This window comes from Pundamilia nyererei, unplaced genomic scaffold, assembly GCF_000239375.1.
Source record: "Pundamilia nyererei isolate P.nyererei 1_Seehausen unplaced genomic scaffold, PunNye1.0 scaffold00051, whole genome shotgun sequence".
Classification (NCBI taxonomy): domain Eukaryota; kingdom Metazoa; phylum Chordata; class Actinopteri; order Cichliformes; family Cichlidae; genus Pundamilia; species Pundamilia nyererei.
The window spans coordinates 3,218,081-3,239,456 of NW_005187452.1; the positions used below are offsets into that span (position 1 = coordinate 3,218,081).

The following is a 21,376-nucleotide window of genomic DNA, read 5'->3' on the forward strand; positions in this document are numbered from 1 at the left end:
ATTTTCTAGCCTTTGGCTTAGAATGAAGTTGGTTTAGAAACATATTCAGCTATGCTTCATCTCCTGCTTTGCTTTTCTGTGGGCTCCCCATGATAGCAGTGACCAAGCGTTTTATTTTTTTCCTTTTCATACCACGCCCCCCCTGCCATGGGGCGGGCCCCACACTTTGGGAAGGTCTGGACTAAGGTAAGGCAAGGCAAGTTTATTTATGTAGCACATTTCAACAGCAAGGTGATTTAAAGTGCTTTACAGAGACATTAAAAAAAACAGGTAGAACTGCTGCAATACCTGCATTGTTAATGAGGATGTCTAAGCGCTCCTCATTCTTTTCCACATCTTTGGCTAAGTCTCTGACAGACTGTAGTGAGGCCAGATCAAGCTTCTTTACCACCACATTGCCATTCCCACTCTTCTGACGGATCTCATCTGCTGCAATACGGGCTTTAGTCATGTCCCTGCAGGCCAGGATCACTCTGGCCCCTTGGAGAAAAAGAAAAAACATACAAAAGCAACTCATATTTACATGTAAACACCAGAGGATGTGCAACCAAAGTACTAGTTGAGGTTACAGATTTATTTTTACCTACTGTCATTGATACTTATTTAATATTCTATCATTTCTTGGTTGTTACTGAATGGTTATTATATAATATTCTTCATTAAGTACCAAATGTCCAAAACAGGACTGTAGATATGGTTTCTTTTTACGCAACTATATAGAGATTTAATCAAATCATTTTTGGCAGTGCTTCATTTAATTTAAAAAATGTAAAAAATAAAATAAAATAAAAAATCTCAGCAAAACCCTTCTATTAATTTTAAGTTAAGTAACTCTTAGGAGTCAATATCCAAATATAAGGGCAAACTCTTATTTTATATGGAGCGTTTTCGTGCATGAATGGCGTGTTTAAGGTAATGTCAAACTATATTAATCATATTTAAGTCTGGATTTTGACTAGGGCACTCTAAAACCTTATCTTTTTATTACTTTATTTTTTGAAGCCATTCAGAAGTAGACTTTCTGATGTGTTCTGCATCACTGCTCTGCTGTATAACCCAAGTGACCTTGAACTTCAGGGACAGATTGATGGCCGGAAAGCAGAATTCATGGTTCCAGACGGCTGATATAAAAACCAAGGATTTCAAACTCATTTTACACCACGGGCCACATACATTCCACTTAAGTGGTTTAGACCAGTGAATCTCCTCTGTCTGACACTGTACAGATGTTTATCTGCATATTTAATCCTGGTGCTATTTTAATATGAGAAAAAGTAGCGCAATTATAACAGTGTGTCTTTTTTCTACACAATAGAAATCCAGCTTAAACTGAAATAAGTTGCGAAAATACAGAAAAACTTCTGGTAGCTCATTGTGCAGAAGGTTTTTGTTAAATAACAGAAAATTGTCTGTTTTCTTTGTTTTCTTACTGTGGACCCACTCTTAAAAAAATAACAATTCTAGAGCAGACTTTGAAAAATATGAACTTTTCTGTCATATAACTGTATATAAATTAATTCATTGTTCTAGTGTAGCATGACATCATAGGCTGTAAAACCTATGATGATGCAGTTTAGAGTTAAGGTTAAAATTTATGCCATCCTTCACCAAAGAAGTCAAACCAATTCTGGCCTGAGGATTTGACACCCCTGACCTACACCCATATACAGGATGTGAGACACAGCCTTTGCATATGTTTTTGTTTTTCTGTACTTTTCTTTAACAAACAAACATGGAGGGTCTTACCTCTCTGGGCCATGTCCAGGGCTGTCTCTTTCCCAATACCAGTGTTGGCTCCAGTGATGAGGACTGTTTTCCCTTCCAGCCTGGCCTTGCTCCGACACACTGCTCCTGCCATCCATCTGCGGAAGGCCAGCACGCCTACCCCTGACAAAAAAGATATTTATGCTATGAACAGGGTGTAAGAGAATGTTCTGAAGACTTTCCATTTGACCTTTTACTACCTTTTACTCTTATGTTTATTCTAAGCTAAATCAAGCAGCTACATACTGTTATATATTTCTACAATTTCACACCTACGAGCAACAGCAATAATCTGTCATGACAGAACAAAGTGCTTACCTGATCTCCTTTCATTACCGTATCAGAAATCCTACTAAATGTGCAAGTTAACAAAGCTTAAACAGTATGCATTTAATAAAGAATTAGGCTTACCTGCAACAAAGACAACCGTGAGGCAAGTTGCATGTCTCTCGGTGAAGTCCTTAACAGCCTCTGCGTAGTTTTGCATTGTTTAAGCAATTCTGGAACTTATATAAGAAGCTGAAATTTTAATATTGCTGCAGACTTGCAGTTAACGATCTGTTTTTGTGGAAGGAACTTTACGTCAGCTACCACAAACAACGGCGAAAACGACAAATACGTGGTTTCCCGTTTCGTATTTGTAACGATAAACTAGCCGGAAGTGGAGGGCGTGGTGGAACTTAAAGGAGATTTTTCAGAATAAGCTTCAATCATTGGTTTAAATCAATGATTTAAATCAATGACTGTAGAAAACAGTCATTGGTTTAAATATGTGTATTTCCTTGCTGTCATGTACGACATACTTGGGGTTTTTTTGTTTGTTTGTTTGTTTGTTTGTTTGTTTGTTTTTGTTGGTTGTGTGTTATTTGGTTTTGGTTTGGGGTTTGTTTAAGCTTTCAAGTACAGTGAATGTTTGTTTTGGCATTGTGGGGAAATGTATCTGGTAATATATATCAAAGATCAGACCATAGGAGTTCTGTGCAGCGTGCTTGTGTAATAGAATGCCACGCAAAACACACCCATCAAGAGACAATAGGGCGTAATGCGGCAGCTTGCTGACTCATGTACTAAAGAGTTTACTTAAAGCAGCCATTCAGCTTGTGCAGGCATGCTCTAAATGTCAGGTAAAATACATTTTTAAATATGCATTGCAAAGTAGAACCTTGGTTGTGTATTACTTTGTTATGATTTATTTTTGTTTGTTTGTTTTTATGGTAGTAATAGTACTATTATATGCTCAGGATACACCGTGTACTGAATTATGAGCATCTGTTTGCAGTGAGTTACTCCCACTATAGCATAAGGTATAGAAATACTGCTTGCCTCGTCAGACATCTCTCACAGGGATTTTCAAATTAAAACACCATGTAAAACAGATTTATACAATTTTAATTAATAATTTGACGTAACACTGTCATTAGTAGAAACAGATGAAATTAAACTGGTAGTCATCTTAGAACCTTTGAACATTAGTGAATGATTTAACTACTGATTAAGTACATTTGTGCCATGAAAATATAATTTTACTAAAAACCTTTACTGGTGCAAGTAATAATATATAGTAATAATTTTGCATGCAAATTAATCTACTTTGGAACTCAAAATTCACTTGACTTCCCTTATTTATTAAAATTCGTTTGTCTGTTCGTTTCCAGCTTCTTTTGTTAATCCCGTGCCCTTATTTTGAAAGGGGGAAACCTGTTGTAATGCTCTGTTATTGGTTAAAATCTCTGTACAGCTGGTTAAGCGTATTTCTTCGCTTTGTGGGTCTAAACTTGTGTTAAAATATTTTAAATTGCGTTAAAAGCTTAAATTGGGTCTTGTCTGTCTTTATATTACGTCTGGAAGAAGTTGAATTTTTTTTTCTCAAATAAAAAAACTAAACAACAGTGTCCCGGAAGTTCTTCATGCTCGCGCCACGTCAGAACTACAAACTGTTAACATCATTGTTGAATAGTGAAGAATAGTCTGTCTGCCTGCACCTTCTCTTTGTTGTCGCGATGTTGTATTTGTCACTCACCTGTTTGCTGCTATTGTGTGGTGCATGTGTGGTGTCTGGGACTGAGATCACATTTGAACTGCCTGACAATGACAAGCAGTGTTTCTACGAGGAGCTGGAGAAAGACGTGAAGTTTGACATAGACTTTCAAGTAAGTTCCTCTGAGAGCTCCATCACGTCAGTGTGTGCACTTAGCAGATGCTGTCAGACTAATTTTTAGGCTGAAGTTTTTTTCTCCGGCTTCCAGAAATCAAGAACAAATTTATAATTGTCTATTAATCGTAAAATAGTGCAGAATGCATATTTTGATTTACTTAAATTTGGCTCCGTTTTTTTTCAATCAATTGAAAACATATGTTATCTCAGATTATTTTCCGTTTCAAGATAAAGACTTTTAAAGAGAAGCCCAATAATTCCCAGAGGAACAGCTGGCACACACACACACAGCCACATCCAATAACTTCAATATATTTAACAGCGACACAACGTTGCAACTTTCTTTCCTTCTATAGATGTTTTATTTTCTCTTAGGTTATTTCAGGGGGCAACTATGATGTGGACTGCTTCGTCACAGATCCTCATGACAATGCCTTGTATAATGAGAAGAAGAAGCAGTATGACAGCTTCTCTCACACCACAACTATGAAGGGAGTCTACAAGGTTTGCTTCAGCAATGAATTCTCCACTTTTACACACAAAGTAGTGTATCTGGACTTCCGCCACGGGAATGAGGAACCCATTCTGGACAGCATGAAAAGAACCACAGCTCTGACTCAGGTCAGTAATGAACACGGTGCTTTCAGTGTGTCAGGTGCAGTTTGTTTGTTTTTTTTTAAGAACATGCTGGATTACTTGATAGCTAATTTATTACCTTATCAATGTTTAAACATTGCTGCCTTCAATTAGACAAGCATGCCTTGAGAAGACAGAACTGCAATGTCATATCACAGACGTTTGTATCATGATTTGAATCAGAAAAAACAGGATGTATTTTGACATGAAAAATGAGTACAGACATATCAGTTATGTTTAGTAAGGTGATAACAAGTAATCTAAAATTGGTATAGTATTTTTGCTGCTTTAAAGGTGTTTATATAATGTCCACAAGGTGGTGCAAGAGTTATTCACATTAAGCTCACAAGGAAATATTGTATTTAAATGCACTCTCCGTTCCTGGAATTACACAGATCACCCAAAAGAGGAAATGTCAACAGTTTGACAGCATTGCTGCTTCTCAAAACACAGAGTGTTACATCTGATAAGCCATACTTTATTTCTCAAAAGAGTTTGGAAATTCTTTTGATGCAACTTAAAACCAGCATTTGTTGTTAATCTCAAGAAATGTATCAAAAATAACCTAAATAAGTAGAATGGTATGTAGGTCAGTAGAATATAGTATGACATAACAGATATCTTAAATATAATAAAGTAAAATAAATATAAAATTATATATAAAATAAATAAAGAGGTTGAGTGTTTATTGTTAAGAGTTGTGACTATGCATTTCATATCAGACTATAGGATAGCATAGTGTTACTACTCTTTAATTCAAGTACTGAGACCTCTAGGGTCAAATGTATAGTGAGTTTATGTGACTCTGATCTGTGCGATCCACCTTCTACTGTACATATTGATGAATTTCCATTAATCTTTCTGTTATCAGTTGGAGTCGTCTTGCGTCGCCATTCATGAGATCCTGAAGGTGGTGGCTGACTCGCAGACATGGTACAGGCTGAGAGAGGCGCAGGATCGCACAAAAGCAGAGCACCTGCTGGAGCGCGTCACCTACTGGTCCATCGGAGAAACCGTCCTGTTGTTTGTCATCGGCATCGGTCAAGTCATGATGCTGAAGAGCTTCTTCTCTGACAAGAAAGGCTCTGTGGCAGCTACCACTTAAACCAAGGTCTCAGTGTGCCATAAGAAACTCAAGTGGAAGCTTGCTAATGTGAACACATATTGTTAGTATTTTCATCAAAGCCAATGGTAAATGGATAGATCAAGGAGTTTTCACATTCCTGTCGGGCAAAACTTGAATTCAGGTTTTACACAAGTTGTTTTCATTCAACAACTTTCTACTGAAAAGAAACCCCACTCACGTCTGTGTTTAAAATGCAGTTGACATCTTTCAGCCTTTAGAGACTTTATTTTTATAGAGGTGGACGAGATGGCATGTTTATTTTGATCTGCCTATTAAGTAGCCTAGTTTCACTTATAAAAGCAGCTTTGTGGATTTCTGTCATCTGTAGTAGTATCACACATAAAAACCAAAGAGGAATTGTGTTTAAATTTGAGTTTTATTTGTTGTATAACATCTGTTATATGTATTGTTACCTTAATTTATGTGTGCAAAATCATTATGAGCTATGAGAGCTCCGTTTCTCTCATGTCTTGTCTGTTTCATACGGAGTGGCTTAGGCATTTGTTTTTTCCTCATGCCAACCAAGTTGAAGTTTACTGTTTTAATTTAAATACATATAACCTGATACATATACACGCAACTACTGTTTTTTTGTTTGTTTGTTGTTTTGGATTCTCATTTATATGTTTTACATTTTCTTCACTGGAAAGTCACCAAGTATCAACCAGATATCATTTTTTGCACAAATAGTTTCTTTGACATTTCAGTTCGATTTGAAGACAAATTATTATTATTATTTTTTAATACGGCTGTGTAGGTTCTCAGTCATCCAGGTCATGATAGTCTCAAGCACTTGAGTCGAAGGTAACTGGATGTCTTTTTTGGGTTCTTGTTTCTCACCTCTCATCTTAGAGGCTTCTTCAGTTCTGACCAGAGCATTTTCAGATGAGAGGTGAAACATCTTCATTAACCTGAAAGAGGGTTACTTTCAGCCAATTATGAGAGTAATCATGCCAGAAAGTTTTTAGACATTGTCAAATTAAAGTTTGGCACCGAGTGTTGTGATATTTTTTCAAATCCAATGATACTCGATGTTATTTAATTTTACAAATTTAGAGATTAAGGAAACTATAGATTGTACTTAAAGCTATTCTAACAGTCTTTAATACTTTAGGTCTCCATGTTTTCAAGAAGCTCCATTGGAAACTCTAATCCTAATGTCCTGCCACATTAAAAATGTATTTTGCTTATTGCAGCTTGACTTGAACATTTGACTTTCACTGTGCATAATGCTATATAGAAATGTGGCAAATTAAAGGAAAACCCAACACAAGGTGTCTCTGTAGGGTGTTTGGCTATAATGTCAAATCCCCTGTGTGCTCTTTGGCAGTAAATGTCCTGTGGAAGTTACTGCGAAAATAAGTCAGAAGACATAACATGTGATTTACATAATTTTTCAAACTTATCAAATCAGTCAGTGAGCCCTCATACTCTTTTTATTGGGCAGCCGATGTTGGGGGGCAGTAACATCAGGAAAGAAGTGTTTAAGCATGTAATAAAGGTGATCACTGAGGACAATTATTTGCAGTGAATCCAAGTAGTTTGATTGTAGTTTGAAGTGGATTCAAACTCAGTAAAAAGTTGCCAGAGGCATTACAGAGACACTTGATCTCCCTGGGGTTTTTTTTAAAAAGTTTGTTAGTGATTACTTTAAAATTTAGGAGCATTTGTGGTATCAACAGTAGTCTAAGGAGCTTGGAAAAGAACAGTGTCTGGACTTCTTTAAGTTGTTTGAAGACGTTTCACCTCTCATCAGAGAAGCTTCTTCAGTTCTAAGGTCACATGCTGGAGAGTCCCAGAGTTAAGCCCTGTGGGAGTATCCCCCCAAGAGGGACAATGGACCCCCTAATGATCCTCTACCTAATCACAGACGCTTTTCTTTCCAAGCTCCTTAGACTACGATGACCTGGATGACTGAGACACAGAGACATCAACAGTAGTTTGATAGTGAATAAATCTAAAACACAGAGAAACCACTTCTTAGTATCTAGCAGATGAATTTTTAACCTGGAACAAATTTATATTATTTATCTTTTTATATTTACTATGTTTTGTTTTTTTCTTCTATTTTTTCTAAGTTCTTTGTCATTATTATTCTTTAAAGAAGTTCTGCATTCAAAGAAATTAGAAGACATGTTTACACTGTACATTAGCTGTTTATGCGGATTACGTTGGGGCTTTTAATGTGGAAAACCCCCACATTACATACACATGGAGCGTGTATACTGCATTCTACTACTGTGTTTCAAATGAGGAAATAGGAAGAAGAGTTGAAGTGAACTTGAACCTGTGCCGGCTCCACTGGCCAATCGGGGTGAAGCGGTCTTTCTCCAAGCTGACGTGGGTGGAAGTTATTAGCGCCGACGTCCAGCGTCATCAGTTTAGCGGGTTCTACAGGCCTTACGTCCATTCATTAGGAAGAAGCTATAGTCCCAGTGGACCAGTTGCTGACCCTAAGTAACCACTAGTATACATGGCGGGATACCTTAAAGCTCTGACTACGGTGTCGAGGAGTGCCGCCGCTGCGCTGTCGCAAAACCCCGCAGTGGTCTCACCGGCCGCCGTCTGCCATCACAGACTGCAACAGAGAAACTGTAAGTTTACCGTCGACAACATAATGACTCAGAATGAACTGCTCATAACATTAATGTGGTTACATTAGATGCACAGTGTGGCAGAGTCATAAGTTATAGCGAGTGACTGGAAATGATAGAAACAGGTGAGTCGTTGCTGTTTGGCAAGTATCCATGGGTGAGTCATACATTAAGATTACACAAAAAGTGATTCAGAGGTGTTTCATTTTTACAAAATGACAAATAAATAAGGTAATAACATAAAGAAAAGCCAGTGTGGTCATGCTGAATAAAATCTAAAGAGTTTGTATTCTAACGTGAAAAGAATAAAAAGGAGAAATAATGTGTGTAAGTAAGTTTGGTGCCAGCCTGCTTTGCTACTTTAGTCCACATGTTGTCAGGTACAAAAAGGGCTTGACAGGTAATAAATGATATCGGAGCACTCTTATAATCCGAAGGTCACTGCCTCAGTGAAACCCAGCTGCCAGGAATGTAAAAATGATATGCAGGTGTCTCAGATGATAAAAGTAAGCCTAGTCGGCTCAGAGATATTCAGAGCTCAGTGGCTGGCTCCCCGAAAGTGACACGAATTGGAAGACTTGGAGTCAATTAAGAAGTGTAATACAAAGCTGTGAATAAACTCCTAACATCGAAAACAATTTGACCTTTTATTTACACAAGTGTGCAAACTTAACCTTTCGTTTCCCTTGTCATTTTCAGACTCTTACGCTTTAATACAACAGTAATGTAACTTTAATTATTTTTTTTTAGATGCAACAAAACGTATCAAAGTGGACCAGCCAGTCGTGGAAATGGATGGTGATGAGATGACTCGCATCATATGGGAGTTCATTAAAGAGAAGGTAAATCAAACACTTGGTGACACTTGACGTGTCAAGGAATCAAAATGTTTCCTCGTAACTCTGCATGTATGCATTTTTGTGGTTTCTGTGCCAAATTATCCTCAGGCAATTTACACATTGACATCTTGCACAGCTCATCCTGCCCAATGTGGATGTTGAGCTGAAGTATTTCGACCTGGGTCTGCCCTACAGAGACCAGACGAATGACCAGGTCACCATAGATTCTGCTCTGGCGACTATGAAATACAACGTGGCTGTCAAATGTGCCACCATCACCCCTGATGAGGCCAGAGTTGAGGGTAAGTTAGACTCAGACTTGTTTTAACTTTGTACAGATTCATTAGAATTAGAGGCATTTGAGTGCATTTTAATTCTATTATATTTACACAAATTAATACCTTCTTGTGCTTATTATATGTGTTTATTATATTTTCTCCTCAGAGTTTAAACTAAAGAAGATGTGGAAGAGTCCCAACGGGACCATCAGGAACATCTTAGGCGGCACAGTTTTCCGTGAGCCAATCCTTTGCAAAAACATTCCCCGTCTTGTTCCTGGATGGACACAACCCATAACAATTGGCAGGCATGCTTTTGGAGATCAGGTAAACAAAAAACAACAAGGCAAATGTGCATCTTCTCTTTCTGTCCAGACTTAAAACAGTGCAGACTCACATACCAGTGTCTGACTGTCTCACAGTACAGGGCCACAGACTTTGTCATTAACCAGCCTGGCAAGTTTAAGATTGTTTTTACCCCAGCTGATGGAAGCACAAAGCAGGAGTGGGAGGTGTATGACTTCCCAGCAGGAGGTTGTGGGATGGGGATGTACAACACTGATGAGGTAATAGTAACTTTCTTTATAGGTTTGGTTACATGAGAAAGATAAGATACTTTGGGGTACTCTCCTTGTTTTTAATTTAATGTTCTATGATGCTATTGATCAAGCAAGTGCTATGTTTTCTTTGCTCAGTCCATCAGTGGATTTGCTCACAGCTGCTTCCAGTATGCCATCCAGAAGAAGTGGCCCCTGTACATGAGCACCAAGAACACGATCCTCAAGGCCTACGATGGCCGCTTTAAAGACATCTTCCAGGACATCTTTGAGAAGTAAGATGTACATTAAAAAGAGAGCAGAGCAGAGGTATCTGAGAAAGCTACACCTGCTTTGGAGGTTCTTAATTTCATTGAAACCCCCATGTTTCAGCTTGTGCCATTCATCAGATTCATCATGGCCATAAGCTGAAATGTGCAGTACATGTCGCTGGGGTAACCAGCTGGGGTAAGACACACAGCAGTAGAGTATTAGACCTGGTGCTGTTTCTAGTGCTAGAGAAAAACATTATTCACTGAGCCATCAAAATGTTTTATTATTGGTTGTTTAACATCTACAAAGCCGCTGAATTTCTTTGTTTTCCTTTAGAAACTACAAGCCGCAGTTTGACAAGCTGAAGATCTGGTATGAGCACCGTCTCATTGACGACATGGTGGCCCAGGTCCTGAAGTCCTCTGGAGGATTTGTTTGGGCTTGCAAGAATTATGATGGAGATGTGCAGTCAGACATTCTGGCTCAGGGTAAGTAGACTACGGTTAGATAATGAGTATGTTTGCAGCGCTCCCAATGTTGCATTATTTGGACGTGATGTTCATGTTTTCGTGATTTTATGCTGATGTGATTTCCTTCTAATTCCATGTTTCTGTTTGTACCAGGCTTTGGTTCTCTGGGTCTCATGACATCAGTGCTTGTGTGTCCCGACGGTAAAACCATCGAGGCTGAGGCCGCACATGGCACTGTCACCAGGCACTACCGTGAACACCAGATAGTAAGGGCCACTGAATCAATCTGAAAAGACTCAGAGCTTTGACTATATGTTAGGTTATGGGTTACAGGGAGTTAAATGACCAACGCTAACATTGCTCTACAGGGAAAACCAACCAGTACCAACCCCATCGCAAGCATATTTGCTTGGACCAGAGGGCTGGAGCACAGAGGCAAACTGGATGAGAATCCTGATTTGATAAAGTACATATCTTATTAGTGTCATCTACTCATTTGACATATATTATATATTTATACAGTTTTATATCATTTTAACTGCTATTGCACTACAAATTCCAGGTTCTGCCAAACTTTGGAAAAAGTCTGCGTGGATACGGTGGAAAATGGTATAATGACCAAGGATCTTGCAGGTTGCATCCATGGCTTAGCCAAGTGAGATCACATTTTCATTTATAATTCATATTGTAGAATTTTTTTCTAATATTTAGACATAAATACACACTTTATGTCAACTAATCACTCTCTACCCTCTCCATTGTAGCTGCAAGCTAAATGAACACTATGTCAACACGACAGACTTCCTTGATGCCATAAAGACCAACCTCGTTAAAGCTCTCGGCAACTGAATAACATTTAGAAGACAATATGAAGATTTTTGTTAATGTAGCAAAAAAAACCAGGCAAAAACTGTTTCTAGATTTGTATAAAATAACATTTTACCCTCTTGTTTGTATGAATCTTTGTATCCAGTTTTGAAGCTGCTCCGCAATACATGCCTTTATTTAAAATTTGTATATTTGTTTTGTTTGCCTTTTCCTATTGCCACATTTGTACAAATTAGTAAATTTTATAATTAATTATTAATGGTAATATTCATTTATTATGGACAGTTTAAAGATGTTTCAGGCTTTCTCATTAAATTAGAGCATACCTTCAGGGAATAGCAAAATTTGGATATCATTATGTTAACGTCACATTGTACTTAATCAGCATGACTATAAAAAGAATTTGTCATTTAATTACACTTCGTGTGTGTGGAGTTGCCTTTTTCATGTTCATTTGTCAGGCCGGTGCTTTTATCCTGGGACAGAAAAAAAACACTTCTCAGCACAGACTGTACAGAATCATTTGAGGAAAAGCCACCACATGCATTTCTATTGCACATTTTAATTTCATGCACTTGCTCATGAGCTCCTGTCCAGCAGTGCATTCATGCGGTGCTGTATGCTCATTTTGTAGCCATCATATGCACCCCGCAGTGCATAATGCAGAGTAGTGTTGTACCAGCAGGGGGCCAAGCCTGATGGGAGTTTTGGCAAAGCTTTTAGCTGTGCTGGCAGCCACGGTGTATGACCAGCAGATGTCGACATGGTCACAGTCATCCAGTCGGTTGCTGTAACGTCTATGCATTATGTTGCTGCTTATTATGAATATTTCTTTAAGGAAAAGAAAACTGGGTTAACTGGTTCACTGTTCCAATCTTAAACTGATCCTTGGCTAAAGTGCACCTGCAGACTGCGTTTAGCGTTTGTTCCTGTTTGTAATAAAGAATAATTGAGGTTTGCTGCAGTGGAAAATTCCATGTCCAATTTCATGTCAGGTAGACCGCCAATCACATTACCTGAATTAACCTCCCAGCCATGGTTGTCCTCCTTTGTGTTCACCATTGCTCTCTTTTCATCCTGTATAAGAATCTATATGTATCCCTAAGGAAGGAAATGATTTATCCCAGGCCTGGTTGTTCATCTAAAACTGCTAAATTTAAAGAAACATGAGCATTCAGACATATTCAAAAATATTTTTGGTATTTAAAGTGTTGTCAGACATTAACAGATCTAAACACTATTCAGAAAATATGGTAGATTCTTGCTCTTTCTACCCCAATTGTTACAAGGCAGAAAGAAAGAAAATGAACACAATTCTTGATTATTGACATTTAGATTAATCTCACTTCTCTTTAAAACTTCCCATTGAAAGTCTTAAAAAGAAAAAACAAAACAAAACTTAACTTCATCGTCAGCAATAAAAGAGCTATATCTCTGAGCAAAATTGATCAATCTTGCTCTTATGGAAGTTTAAAGCACCCATGAAGCAGCTGACCAGTCCATAAGCTCTACTGGGAGTTAAAGACCTCAGGTTTAACCCAAAATGTGCTCTCTGGTCCCAAGCCAAAAGCATCCATGCAGCAGACCAAGAAAATTAAAATGCTCCATCAATATTCAAATGTGCTTGTTCTTCAGCAACAAATCACAGTAATATTGACCCAAAATGTATCGCGTACCAACTTTCGTGGCAATCCAACTAAATGTTGGAGATATAATGATAAAACAATGTCAAATTTGTTGAGGTCGTACACAAAAAGTGGGTGTATCTCTAAAAGATCATAAGGATTATCCCCCAGATAGTGATGGATTAAAACACCAGTCTTCATCACTTAAACTAGAGAACCTTTATTAAATAATTCATGGTCAATTTCCATGAGGTCTCAGTTTAATATTTCTCATCTCAAAAAAAGAACTAGTAGACCATTCCTCTGGCTTAGTGTGCATATCAAGGCTGACCTGCATGGCAGGACAGGGGGAGTTATCCATCTTCCCCTAAACAGAATTTCTGAGTGGCAGGACCAGTGTCAGTCCACTTTTAATTCAATCATTTCAAAATCTAAGCAAGCACGACTTCCAAATAATTTATTTTCATCTTTTAAATTCACAGGTTCGGTTTGTGTCATCTCTTGTTTTTCATGCTACTTTCCCCATGATGGGGAAAATATTTCTGAATAAATTGAATTAAAAGTAAAGTGGACCCAGCCCTGGATTTAAGAGTGCTGAAACTACAAACAACAAATAAAAACCCAAACTGCTGATTCTCTGCTCAAACTGCTCATTCTGCAACTCGTATTTGAACTGACAACCATGAAATATCCATTTTAGGTAAACAGCAGTTTAGAAAAAACAAAACAAGATTGAAAAAGCATAACTATGTTTAATAATATTGCCTTTATAAGGGGTCGGAAGATTTTATCTTCCATCCCCAGCTCTTCTTCCTTGAGGCAAATGAATTCACTCTTACTGAAGACCGCCTTCACAGAAAAAATGACAGGTTTTGATGAAAAAGTGCTTTTTGTTCTGTTCACTCGGTAATTCAAAACCTAGAGCAGTATATTCACTACACGGGATAGATTATTAATGCAAAGCTAAACCATGTGAAACAAAAAAAGATGGGTAAACACACTGCATGTTGCAGAATCATTTGTACAGTGAGAGGGCTTTACATGCTGGCAGTTTTGTTTTCTGGTTGTAGCCGACATGAGACAGTAGCAACTTTGGTAGTCGGTGCCCTACTAAGATTTTTTTTTTTTTTAAAAGAAAACAAAAAAGGCTACAATGTCATGTGCAAAAAGTACAAATGCACTTAAAGATAGACCTGTCTGAACTTTCAAATGAGGAATAGGCAGGAACGGGCAACTACAATTAGGAGTTGTTAACTAAGAGCATTCAAACCTATGAATATGTTGTGACTATGTATCAAAACTTCGATATACAGTGAGTAAATAGCTGACACTGTGGAAGCTTAGTTGCAAAATGTCTATCTGGCACTTTCAGTCAAAAATATGAGGGTATACATTGGTTGTGAATGACAAAAATGGCAAACAAATTTCTATCACATTAAATGTAACCAATGGCTCTGCAACTGCAACTTTTTTCTTTTTTTTCCTCTTCAAATAACTGATACATACACACAACATACAGATTTCACTGTCCACCAGTGAGAGTCTGAGCCGGTAAGCGTAGTTATCCCAAAAGAAGAGCTTCACACCGTGTCAACTGTTTCAGTGTCTCGGTTATAAGCAACAGAGTTGAAACGTCTCCTTTGAAGCACTCCTCCTCCTCCCTGGCCTCCCATCATAGTCCGCCAAGTCTGGCGCTTCTGGAAGGAGGCCAAAACTAAATGAAAACCCCTTTTCCCAGAGTCTCCCAAAGTCTCAACAACAATTCTGTAATTTCCTTCTGCCTTCAGAAACAAAAAAAGGAAAAAAGTTTTCTGGTCCATCGCCACTCAAGGTGTAGTATAGCTGCTTGTATCCTTTCCAAAATTGTAATACTCCTCCATGTCCTCCATGTTTGCTGTAGTGAGTTTAGTGAGGTTTTGGGAGCCACCATTGTCCATACTGTCCGGTGCTGTAAAGGTGAAGTTCTGTCCTTCATATTCCCCCTGGCTGTCCATTTCTGGAAGAACTTCTGGAAAATACAAAAAGGCATTGACTGACATTGGCCTGGCAACCTGGCATGACGCTCATCCAGCCAACTCCCATCTATTAGAAAAGTGAGGTTTTTAGCACTTCTGAGCTAATCCTGGACAATGTAATGATCTCAACCTTGCAAACGTATTGCATCAGTGAATTAATCTTATGTCTTAGACTCAAAACAAGCAGAAATTAGTCAAATAATACATGTCTACAGCAAAAAGAAGAAAAACAAAATGGGCATAGTGTGAGTTTGAGCACTGGATTGGTATGGTGACACCAGTAATGCAGGAATGTTCCCGGCTGTTATGGTAAACAGAGAGTTGGGCCAAAAGTTAACCGTTTAGGCTGAACCGATCGGTCCATGTTCTAACCCTCTCCTATGGTCATGATCTGGCTGATGACCAAATAAAGTTGCAAATACATGCGGCTAAAACGAGCTTCCCTAACCTTAGAGACAGACTGTGGAGGAAGTATTAAATAAGCCACTGGAGGTTGCTTGGTCTCACCCAACTGGGAAGAGATCCCAGGGTGAGACCCAGAACTCAGTGGAGAAATGATATACCTCATTTGGCTCGGGAACGACTCAGGACCCGCCAAGAGGAACTGGAAAGTGTTGCTAGGGAGGACATTTAAAATGCCTGCTTAACCTGCTGCCACCATGAGCTGACTTTGTATAAATGGAAGATTAATAGGTGGTTGGGCAGATGGATAGAAAAAGCTCACTTTCAGCTCCATATTTCTACTTCTTCTTTGCATTCATAGTTTAAAATAATCCTCATTTATCTTATACTGGGCTTTGGTGTCCCCCGCATTTGAAACAAGCTGTTTCAGATCTTCTTGCTTTTAGGCAACTTTCCTCTGACTTGTGGCCTGATGCAAACAGAAGGTCTGAACAGGAGGTGCCACAGCTGTGTGCCTGAGATGACCATTTTAGGGATATCTGCTCTCACTGACACAGATTCAAGAGTAGGAAAAAGACTGTTTGGAACAGCACTGGGAGCTGTGCGAAGCCTGAGCTTTGGCTCATATGGGATTACTTGTACATGCACAGACGTCATTAACTGAACCTTCTGCAAACATCTACTTTTGAAACAGTATAAAATACCTGGCTAATGTGCTTATCTGTAAATTATTATCCAATATTAGCGCAAAAATAACTGTAAAAAAGGTGCAACATTTTTGTTGTTCTATGCCATATGAAAGTTTGGCCATTTTTAATATAAGGATCCATCCCTTTCACAGTAAATGCATATGATAGAAAGTAAGGTTGATATTAATGTTAAAAAAAAGTGAGCCTAACCTTGTCCTTCTGGTGAGACATCCATGCCGTGTTTGACCTTCATGTGCCTGCTGAGGTTTCCTTTCAGGTTGAACTTACTGGTGCAGTAAGGACACTTGAAGGGCTTACTGCCAGCATGGAGATGCATGTGACCCAGAAGGTTATACATTCGGTTGAAAGACTTGCCACAAACCTGGAAAAAAAGTATACAAAAAAAATAATTTAGGTGCACTGATATAAACAGAGAAAAAACTTATACCAGATGTGATAAAAGCATCCTGCCTGGCGATAGTGGCCTCTCGTGTCTGGGATTTTCTTCTCATTTAATTTTAGAAAACGTACTGATATCAGGTTATAAGACGCTTATGAGATGCTTTCTAGGAGCACTTTCTTCTCCCTCATAATCCTATTACGTTAAATTAAATCGATAGAAACTAAAAATGCATCATCACAACTAATTTCACGCCAGTTAATTAAACAGCCCTGCACACTCTGCTATCAGTCTGGAGTTAAAATACGCACCTTGCATTTGAATGGCTTCACAGGCAGGTGGACGATCATGTGGGTCTTGAGGGTCTGTTTCTGGATGAAGCTCTTGAAGCAAACGTGACACTGGAAGGGCCTGACGCTGTTGTGGATGAGCATATGCCTCTTCAGGTTGGCAGACAGGGTGAACTCTCGGGAACACACGTCACACTTGTGGCCTTTCATCCCCTGCAGAGTGCAAAGAGAAGACAAAGGTCCATCAGTTAAATACAGCAATAGCTGTTCTGTTTGCTTCCAAGAGTGTGAGACGTTGGCAGATATACTGATTAATTTGAACGTGTGGGGTCTAAAAGCTCACTGCTTTTCCAAGTCATAACACACCCAAACACATATTTTCAGATTCAGTGTGAGTTTCACATTCCAGGCTATCTTTAAATCTGCATTGTGACTAAATTTCCTTACATTTTTTACCAAAGGAAAGAAAAATTACTGAGCAGTCAGCATATTTTTTTAACACTTTTAATATCAGGTTAATGTGGCTGAGAGAGAACCTGTTATGCTCCTATGCTATTCCAGCCTAATAATGTTATTCTTGGACCATAATAAAATAGCTTTGTATGTGTCGTAATACAAAACTATTTAAATTTATCTCACGCTGGACGCGTCTGAAACAAGCCGCTTCTTCCGATTTGCTGGCCCTTGTAAACAGAAGGGTCACAGAGCAGGTGGGCGGGGCTTTGGTGCTCACAGACAGAGCTGTGTGCTTAAGATGACCTAAGTAAAGACATCGGCTCTCACTGATACAGATCCAAGAGTATCTGTCTGAAACAACAACTAAATTATACAACTTTACCTACAAAAACAACAGCAAGAGTATAACATGCATGTAAAACAGGGTGGCCAAAGAGTCACCATCCTGCATACAATGTCAGGGCAATATTTTAATCCTGCCTGCAAGTTATTGCTCATTCCTCCAACCGTATCAAAATCTATGGCAGCCATTTTAGGTGTACCAAAGGAGATCACTAGAATACAGGAAAAAGGCCCTTTGAATCATCTTTATTCAGCTGCTGTAACGTTCTCAAACACATGCAGTGGGTCACAGGAGCAGACAACTGTCATCTAAGGCCTTGAGGCCTGTCTCAATGAATGTGCTGCTGCCTCCTGCACTCCACTCTGCAGTCAGTGTCAGTAGACAAAAACCTGCGACTGAATGAGCGGATTCAAGGCTATTGCGAGGAACAAATATGTATTACGGGACACTAGTGGGTCGAGAGACAGTGTTTGTATAAGCAGACAAATCTGGCAGACTGTCCGTCCGCCCACTGTCTGCACGGCAAATGGGTTGAGCTGACGTTGTCCACCAGGGGGAGCAGTGAACAGACAACCAGCTCAAACAAGCCACAAAAGAGAATATTCTCTCTCCACTGAGAACATTCACTGCTCTCATCACTTTCAGTTTGATGATGAACGTGGCTTTGGATTTTTGTTGCCCCAGTAGAAAGCACATTTGAGCCCGTCCCTAGCAACACAGCATTTTCATTTGTCACCGTGTGGGATTTCTATCTGTCAGCTATCTTCTATTCCTTCACCCACTAGGCATGACTAAAAGTTGGGGCGGGAAAAAAAAAGTATCATTCAAAAGGAACTGATTTTAGAATAACCAAGAATGATCACAAATACAAGCACAAGGTAATCCGACGCACCTTCATCTCTCTCTTCCCCACCTGTGTGAAAGTGTGGGAAACAGCAAGGGTTGAAAAAGCGTGACAAGGAGATTGAAGGTCTTTCTAAAAATGCAACATTTGCCAGATAATTCTACTATGCTTCTAATTTCCTTTGATTTTTCACCATTTTGATTAAGTGCTGTGTTTCTAACTGCTGATGAAGCCTTTGCAAAGATTTACCAGCATTTACACAGGGAAAATGGCATCAACGAAAACATATTTCACATGAGAATTGATACTATTTGCTTAACAACTCAGACTTGGTTTTGTTGCCATTAAAAAAAATTATTCAAGGCTAGAAACTCAATTTTCGTCTTGTTTCTATGACCCACCTGGAGTTTATTCTATTCACTGGGCAATTAACCACTCAAAGTGACTCAATATAAAAAAGAAAAATACATTTCCTCATCGTGACTTGTTGGCACTACATTATTAAAGATTTCAAATGAATGAAAAAAAAAGCCACACAGAAAAGTCTAGCATTACCATGTTGATGGAATAGTTTCTTTTTTCCCATCCATCCATCTTTTTTCTTGCACTTATCCAATTCGTGGTTGCACGTGGGGGCTCGAGCCTCTACCAGCTGTTATTTTTTTATAAGCATACTAAATCCAGGTGCTAAATTCCTTATATTAGACTGATACGTTGATTCTATTTTGACCTTAAAATCATGTGTTTTTGTAACAAGATGAATCTGACAAAGACAACAAAGGATGCCAGATAGGTGGATGCTCGTATCTGTTAACTACACCCAAGGCTTAAGGTGAATTATATATGAACTGCAGATGCAAATTATCTTTTTTATGTTAGTTTGTTTTGACTCTCTATTAAAAAAAAGAGAATCAAAGCATTCAATATTTTTGTACAAGCCAAAAGAAAAAAAAAACCTCTCTGCTGAATACTGATCTACAGGTAACATTTACAGCATGTGTGCAACTTGAGCAGTCAGATACCTTATGGGTGAGCGAGTGCTGACGTAGGTGGTGGAGTTGCACAAACTCCAGGCCGCACTGGGAGCAGGTGTAAGGCCTCGGGCTCTGGTGCTTCAGGAGGTGGTTCTGGAGCTGGCTACGGTAGGCGAAAGACTTATTACACTCGGTGCACTGGAAGGTGTGGGGACCCTGGTGGCTGGTCTGGTGGCGTTTGAGGTGAGCATAGGTGGGGAACTCCATGCCACATTGCGAGCACACATGGCAGCGGCCTCGTTCGTGCTTCACCTCGTGCGCTCGCAGTTCGCTGGGATAGGCGAAGCCACGGCGGCAGAAGCGGCAGCTGTAGGGCTTTACGTCGGTGTGTTGCAGCATGTGTCGCTTCAGGTGACTGGTCTGGGTGAAGCCCTTCTTGCAGACTGTGCACTTGTGAGGCCGCGTACCTTGGTGGGTTAGCAGATGGGTTTGGAGGTGACTGGGCTGCTTGAAAAGCTTTCCGCAATGTGGACAGGCATGCGGTTTGATGCCGTTGTGGCCCAGGATGTGTGTGACCAGGTTATATTTAGAGGTGTAGGATTTATCACACATGCGACACTTCCAGCGTTTCAAACCGTCTCCCACGTCTACGCAATAGGATTCATCAATCTGGATGTTGATATCTAGCCGGTCTACTCTACGGCCACCGTGTCTACGTGGAGGCTGGGGGTGTGGAGGCTGGGGATGCTGCCCTGCCGCACTCCCGTCTGTCCACATCATACTCTGGCTGCTGTCTTCATACTCGCCCCCCATTCCCATCTCTGTAGAATCGTAGCTTCCCACTTCACTGGTCTGGAAGTAGCTGCTGATAGCTTCCTCCTGCTGTGTGGGTTTCATCATTGTGTTCCCCTGGTGTTCTACCTCTTCTTCATCCTCTCTACCACCTCGACCGTGGCCCCCCATCGGGCGCTGGGCCTGCAGTCCTCTGTGGCCCTGCTCCGGTCCCCTGTGGGCCACCTGGGGGGGAGGAGGGTGGACATGTGTGTTGGCTTGCTGCTGGTTTGTAGCTTCCCGCTCACATTCTGCACAGTTCTTGTTGGTGCCTCTCAGGGTGGCCGGATCTACTTGAACCAGACCACCTCTGGGAGCCATATTGTTCAGCATGTGGACACAGGAGGACATTCCAGAGTTCATCCCTTCCCCTTTCACGTGGGAAGAGGACATGTCACCTGCTTGAAGGCCATGACGATCGGGGACCACCATTTTCCCATCTGGATGCTGAGGCGGCCCCTGCTGCCACCGCCGCTGGCTGCAGCTTGGTTGCATCTGACCGTCTTCTCCCAAGTTTTCTCCAAGATAATCTCCGTTGGCGCCGATAAGTTGGTCTGCGTACTCGTAGTCAACTCCGTCTACTGGGGGTGCAGGGGACTCTTTTGGTTCACCAGTGTAGAAGCCGTTTGGTGCAATGGTAGCTCCGAATACTTCATTCTGGGAGATGAGACCTAGCACGGCGGCCTGGGCCAAGGACAGCACAACTACTGGATCTGTCTGTGTGCCTATGTCCACCAGCCTGGCCATTACCTTGGGCTCACATCTACCCAGGCGCCGGCTCGCCTCCTCCTGGAACAGGAAAGAGACAAACTGTTTGTAAAGAGATCAGCATTTTAATGTTTTTTATTGCCAAGTGTTGTAGAGGGGAACAAAAATCAAGCTCAGTGCAAATTTTTATAAAGGCAGGAAGTTATGTTTTCAATGTGAACTACTGTGCACCATCCTCCACTCCATTAAAAATGAGCTACTGAAGAAAAAAAGGTGGTGAGACTCATCTGATCAGATTAT

At 40.0% G+C, this 21,376-nt stretch overlaps 4 protein-coding genes across 5 annotated transcripts in view; 2 read left to right on the forward strand and 2 right to left on the reverse strand.

Moving 5' to 3' along the window:
* LOC102215742 (retinol dehydrogenase 13) overlaps positions 1-2,419 on the reverse strand; it is a 5,522-nt gene extending 3,103 nt beyond the window's left edge. The window contains exons 1-3 of the mRNA XM_005733384.1: positions 2,176-2,419; positions 1,747-1,887; positions 289-480 (exon numbers count right to left, since the gene is read on the reverse strand). Of these exons, the coding sequence (XP_005733441.1) occupies positions 289-480; positions 1,747-1,887; positions 2,176-2,251 (409 nt within the window). The 5' untranslated portion in view covers positions 2,252-2,419. The remainder of the gene's footprint in view (positions 1-288; positions 481-1,746; positions 1,888-2,175) is intronic.
* Positions 2,420-3,673: 1,254 nt separating this feature from the next.
* On the forward strand, positions 3,674-6,038 carry tmed3 (transmembrane p24 trafficking protein 3). Its single transcript, XM_005733385.1, has 3 exons — positions 3,674-3,914; positions 4,295-4,540; positions 5,427-6,038. Exons 1-3 carry the CDS (start codon positions 3,765-3,767, stop codon positions 5,658-5,660), a joined length of 630 nt encoding a protein of 209 aa, XP_005733442.1. The 5' UTR covers positions 3,674-3,764; the 3' UTR covers positions 5,661-6,038.
* Positions 6,039-7,964: 1,926 nt separating this feature from the next.
* On the forward strand, positions 7,965-11,883 carry LOC102192028 (isocitrate dehydrogenase (NADP(+)) 2). The gene is made up of 11 exons (XM_005733386.1): positions 7,965-8,275; positions 9,026-9,117; positions 9,251-9,416; positions 9,559-9,719; positions 9,815-9,958; positions 10,088-10,224; positions 10,538-10,689; positions 10,825-10,937; positions 11,040-11,137; positions 11,234-11,326; positions 11,436-11,883. The coding sequence occupies exons 1-11, from the start codon at positions 8,155-8,157 to the stop codon at positions 11,518-11,520; spliced, it is 1,362 nt and encodes a 453-aa protein (XP_005733443.1). The 5' UTR covers positions 7,965-8,154; the 3' UTR covers positions 11,521-11,883.
* A 1,441-nt stretch (positions 11,884-13,324) lies between these two features.
* Positions 13,325-21,376, reverse strand: part of znf710b (zinc finger protein 710b) — a 29,379-nt gene continuing 21,327 nt past the window's right edge. For both annotated transcript variants that reach the window (XM_013910907.1, XM_005733387.1), the window contains exons 2-5: positions 19,586-21,157; positions 16,942-17,133; positions 16,441-16,612; positions 13,325-15,132 (exon numbers count right to left, since the gene is read on the reverse strand). In XM_013910907.1, the coding sequence (XP_013766361.1) occupies positions 14,951-15,132; positions 16,441-16,612; positions 16,942-17,133; positions 19,586-21,115 (2,076 nt within the window). In that variant the 5' untranslated portion in view covers positions 21,116-21,157 and the 3' untranslated portion in view covers positions 13,325-14,950. The remainder of the gene's footprint in view (positions 15,133-16,440; positions 16,613-16,941; positions 17,134-19,585; positions 21,158-21,376) is intronic.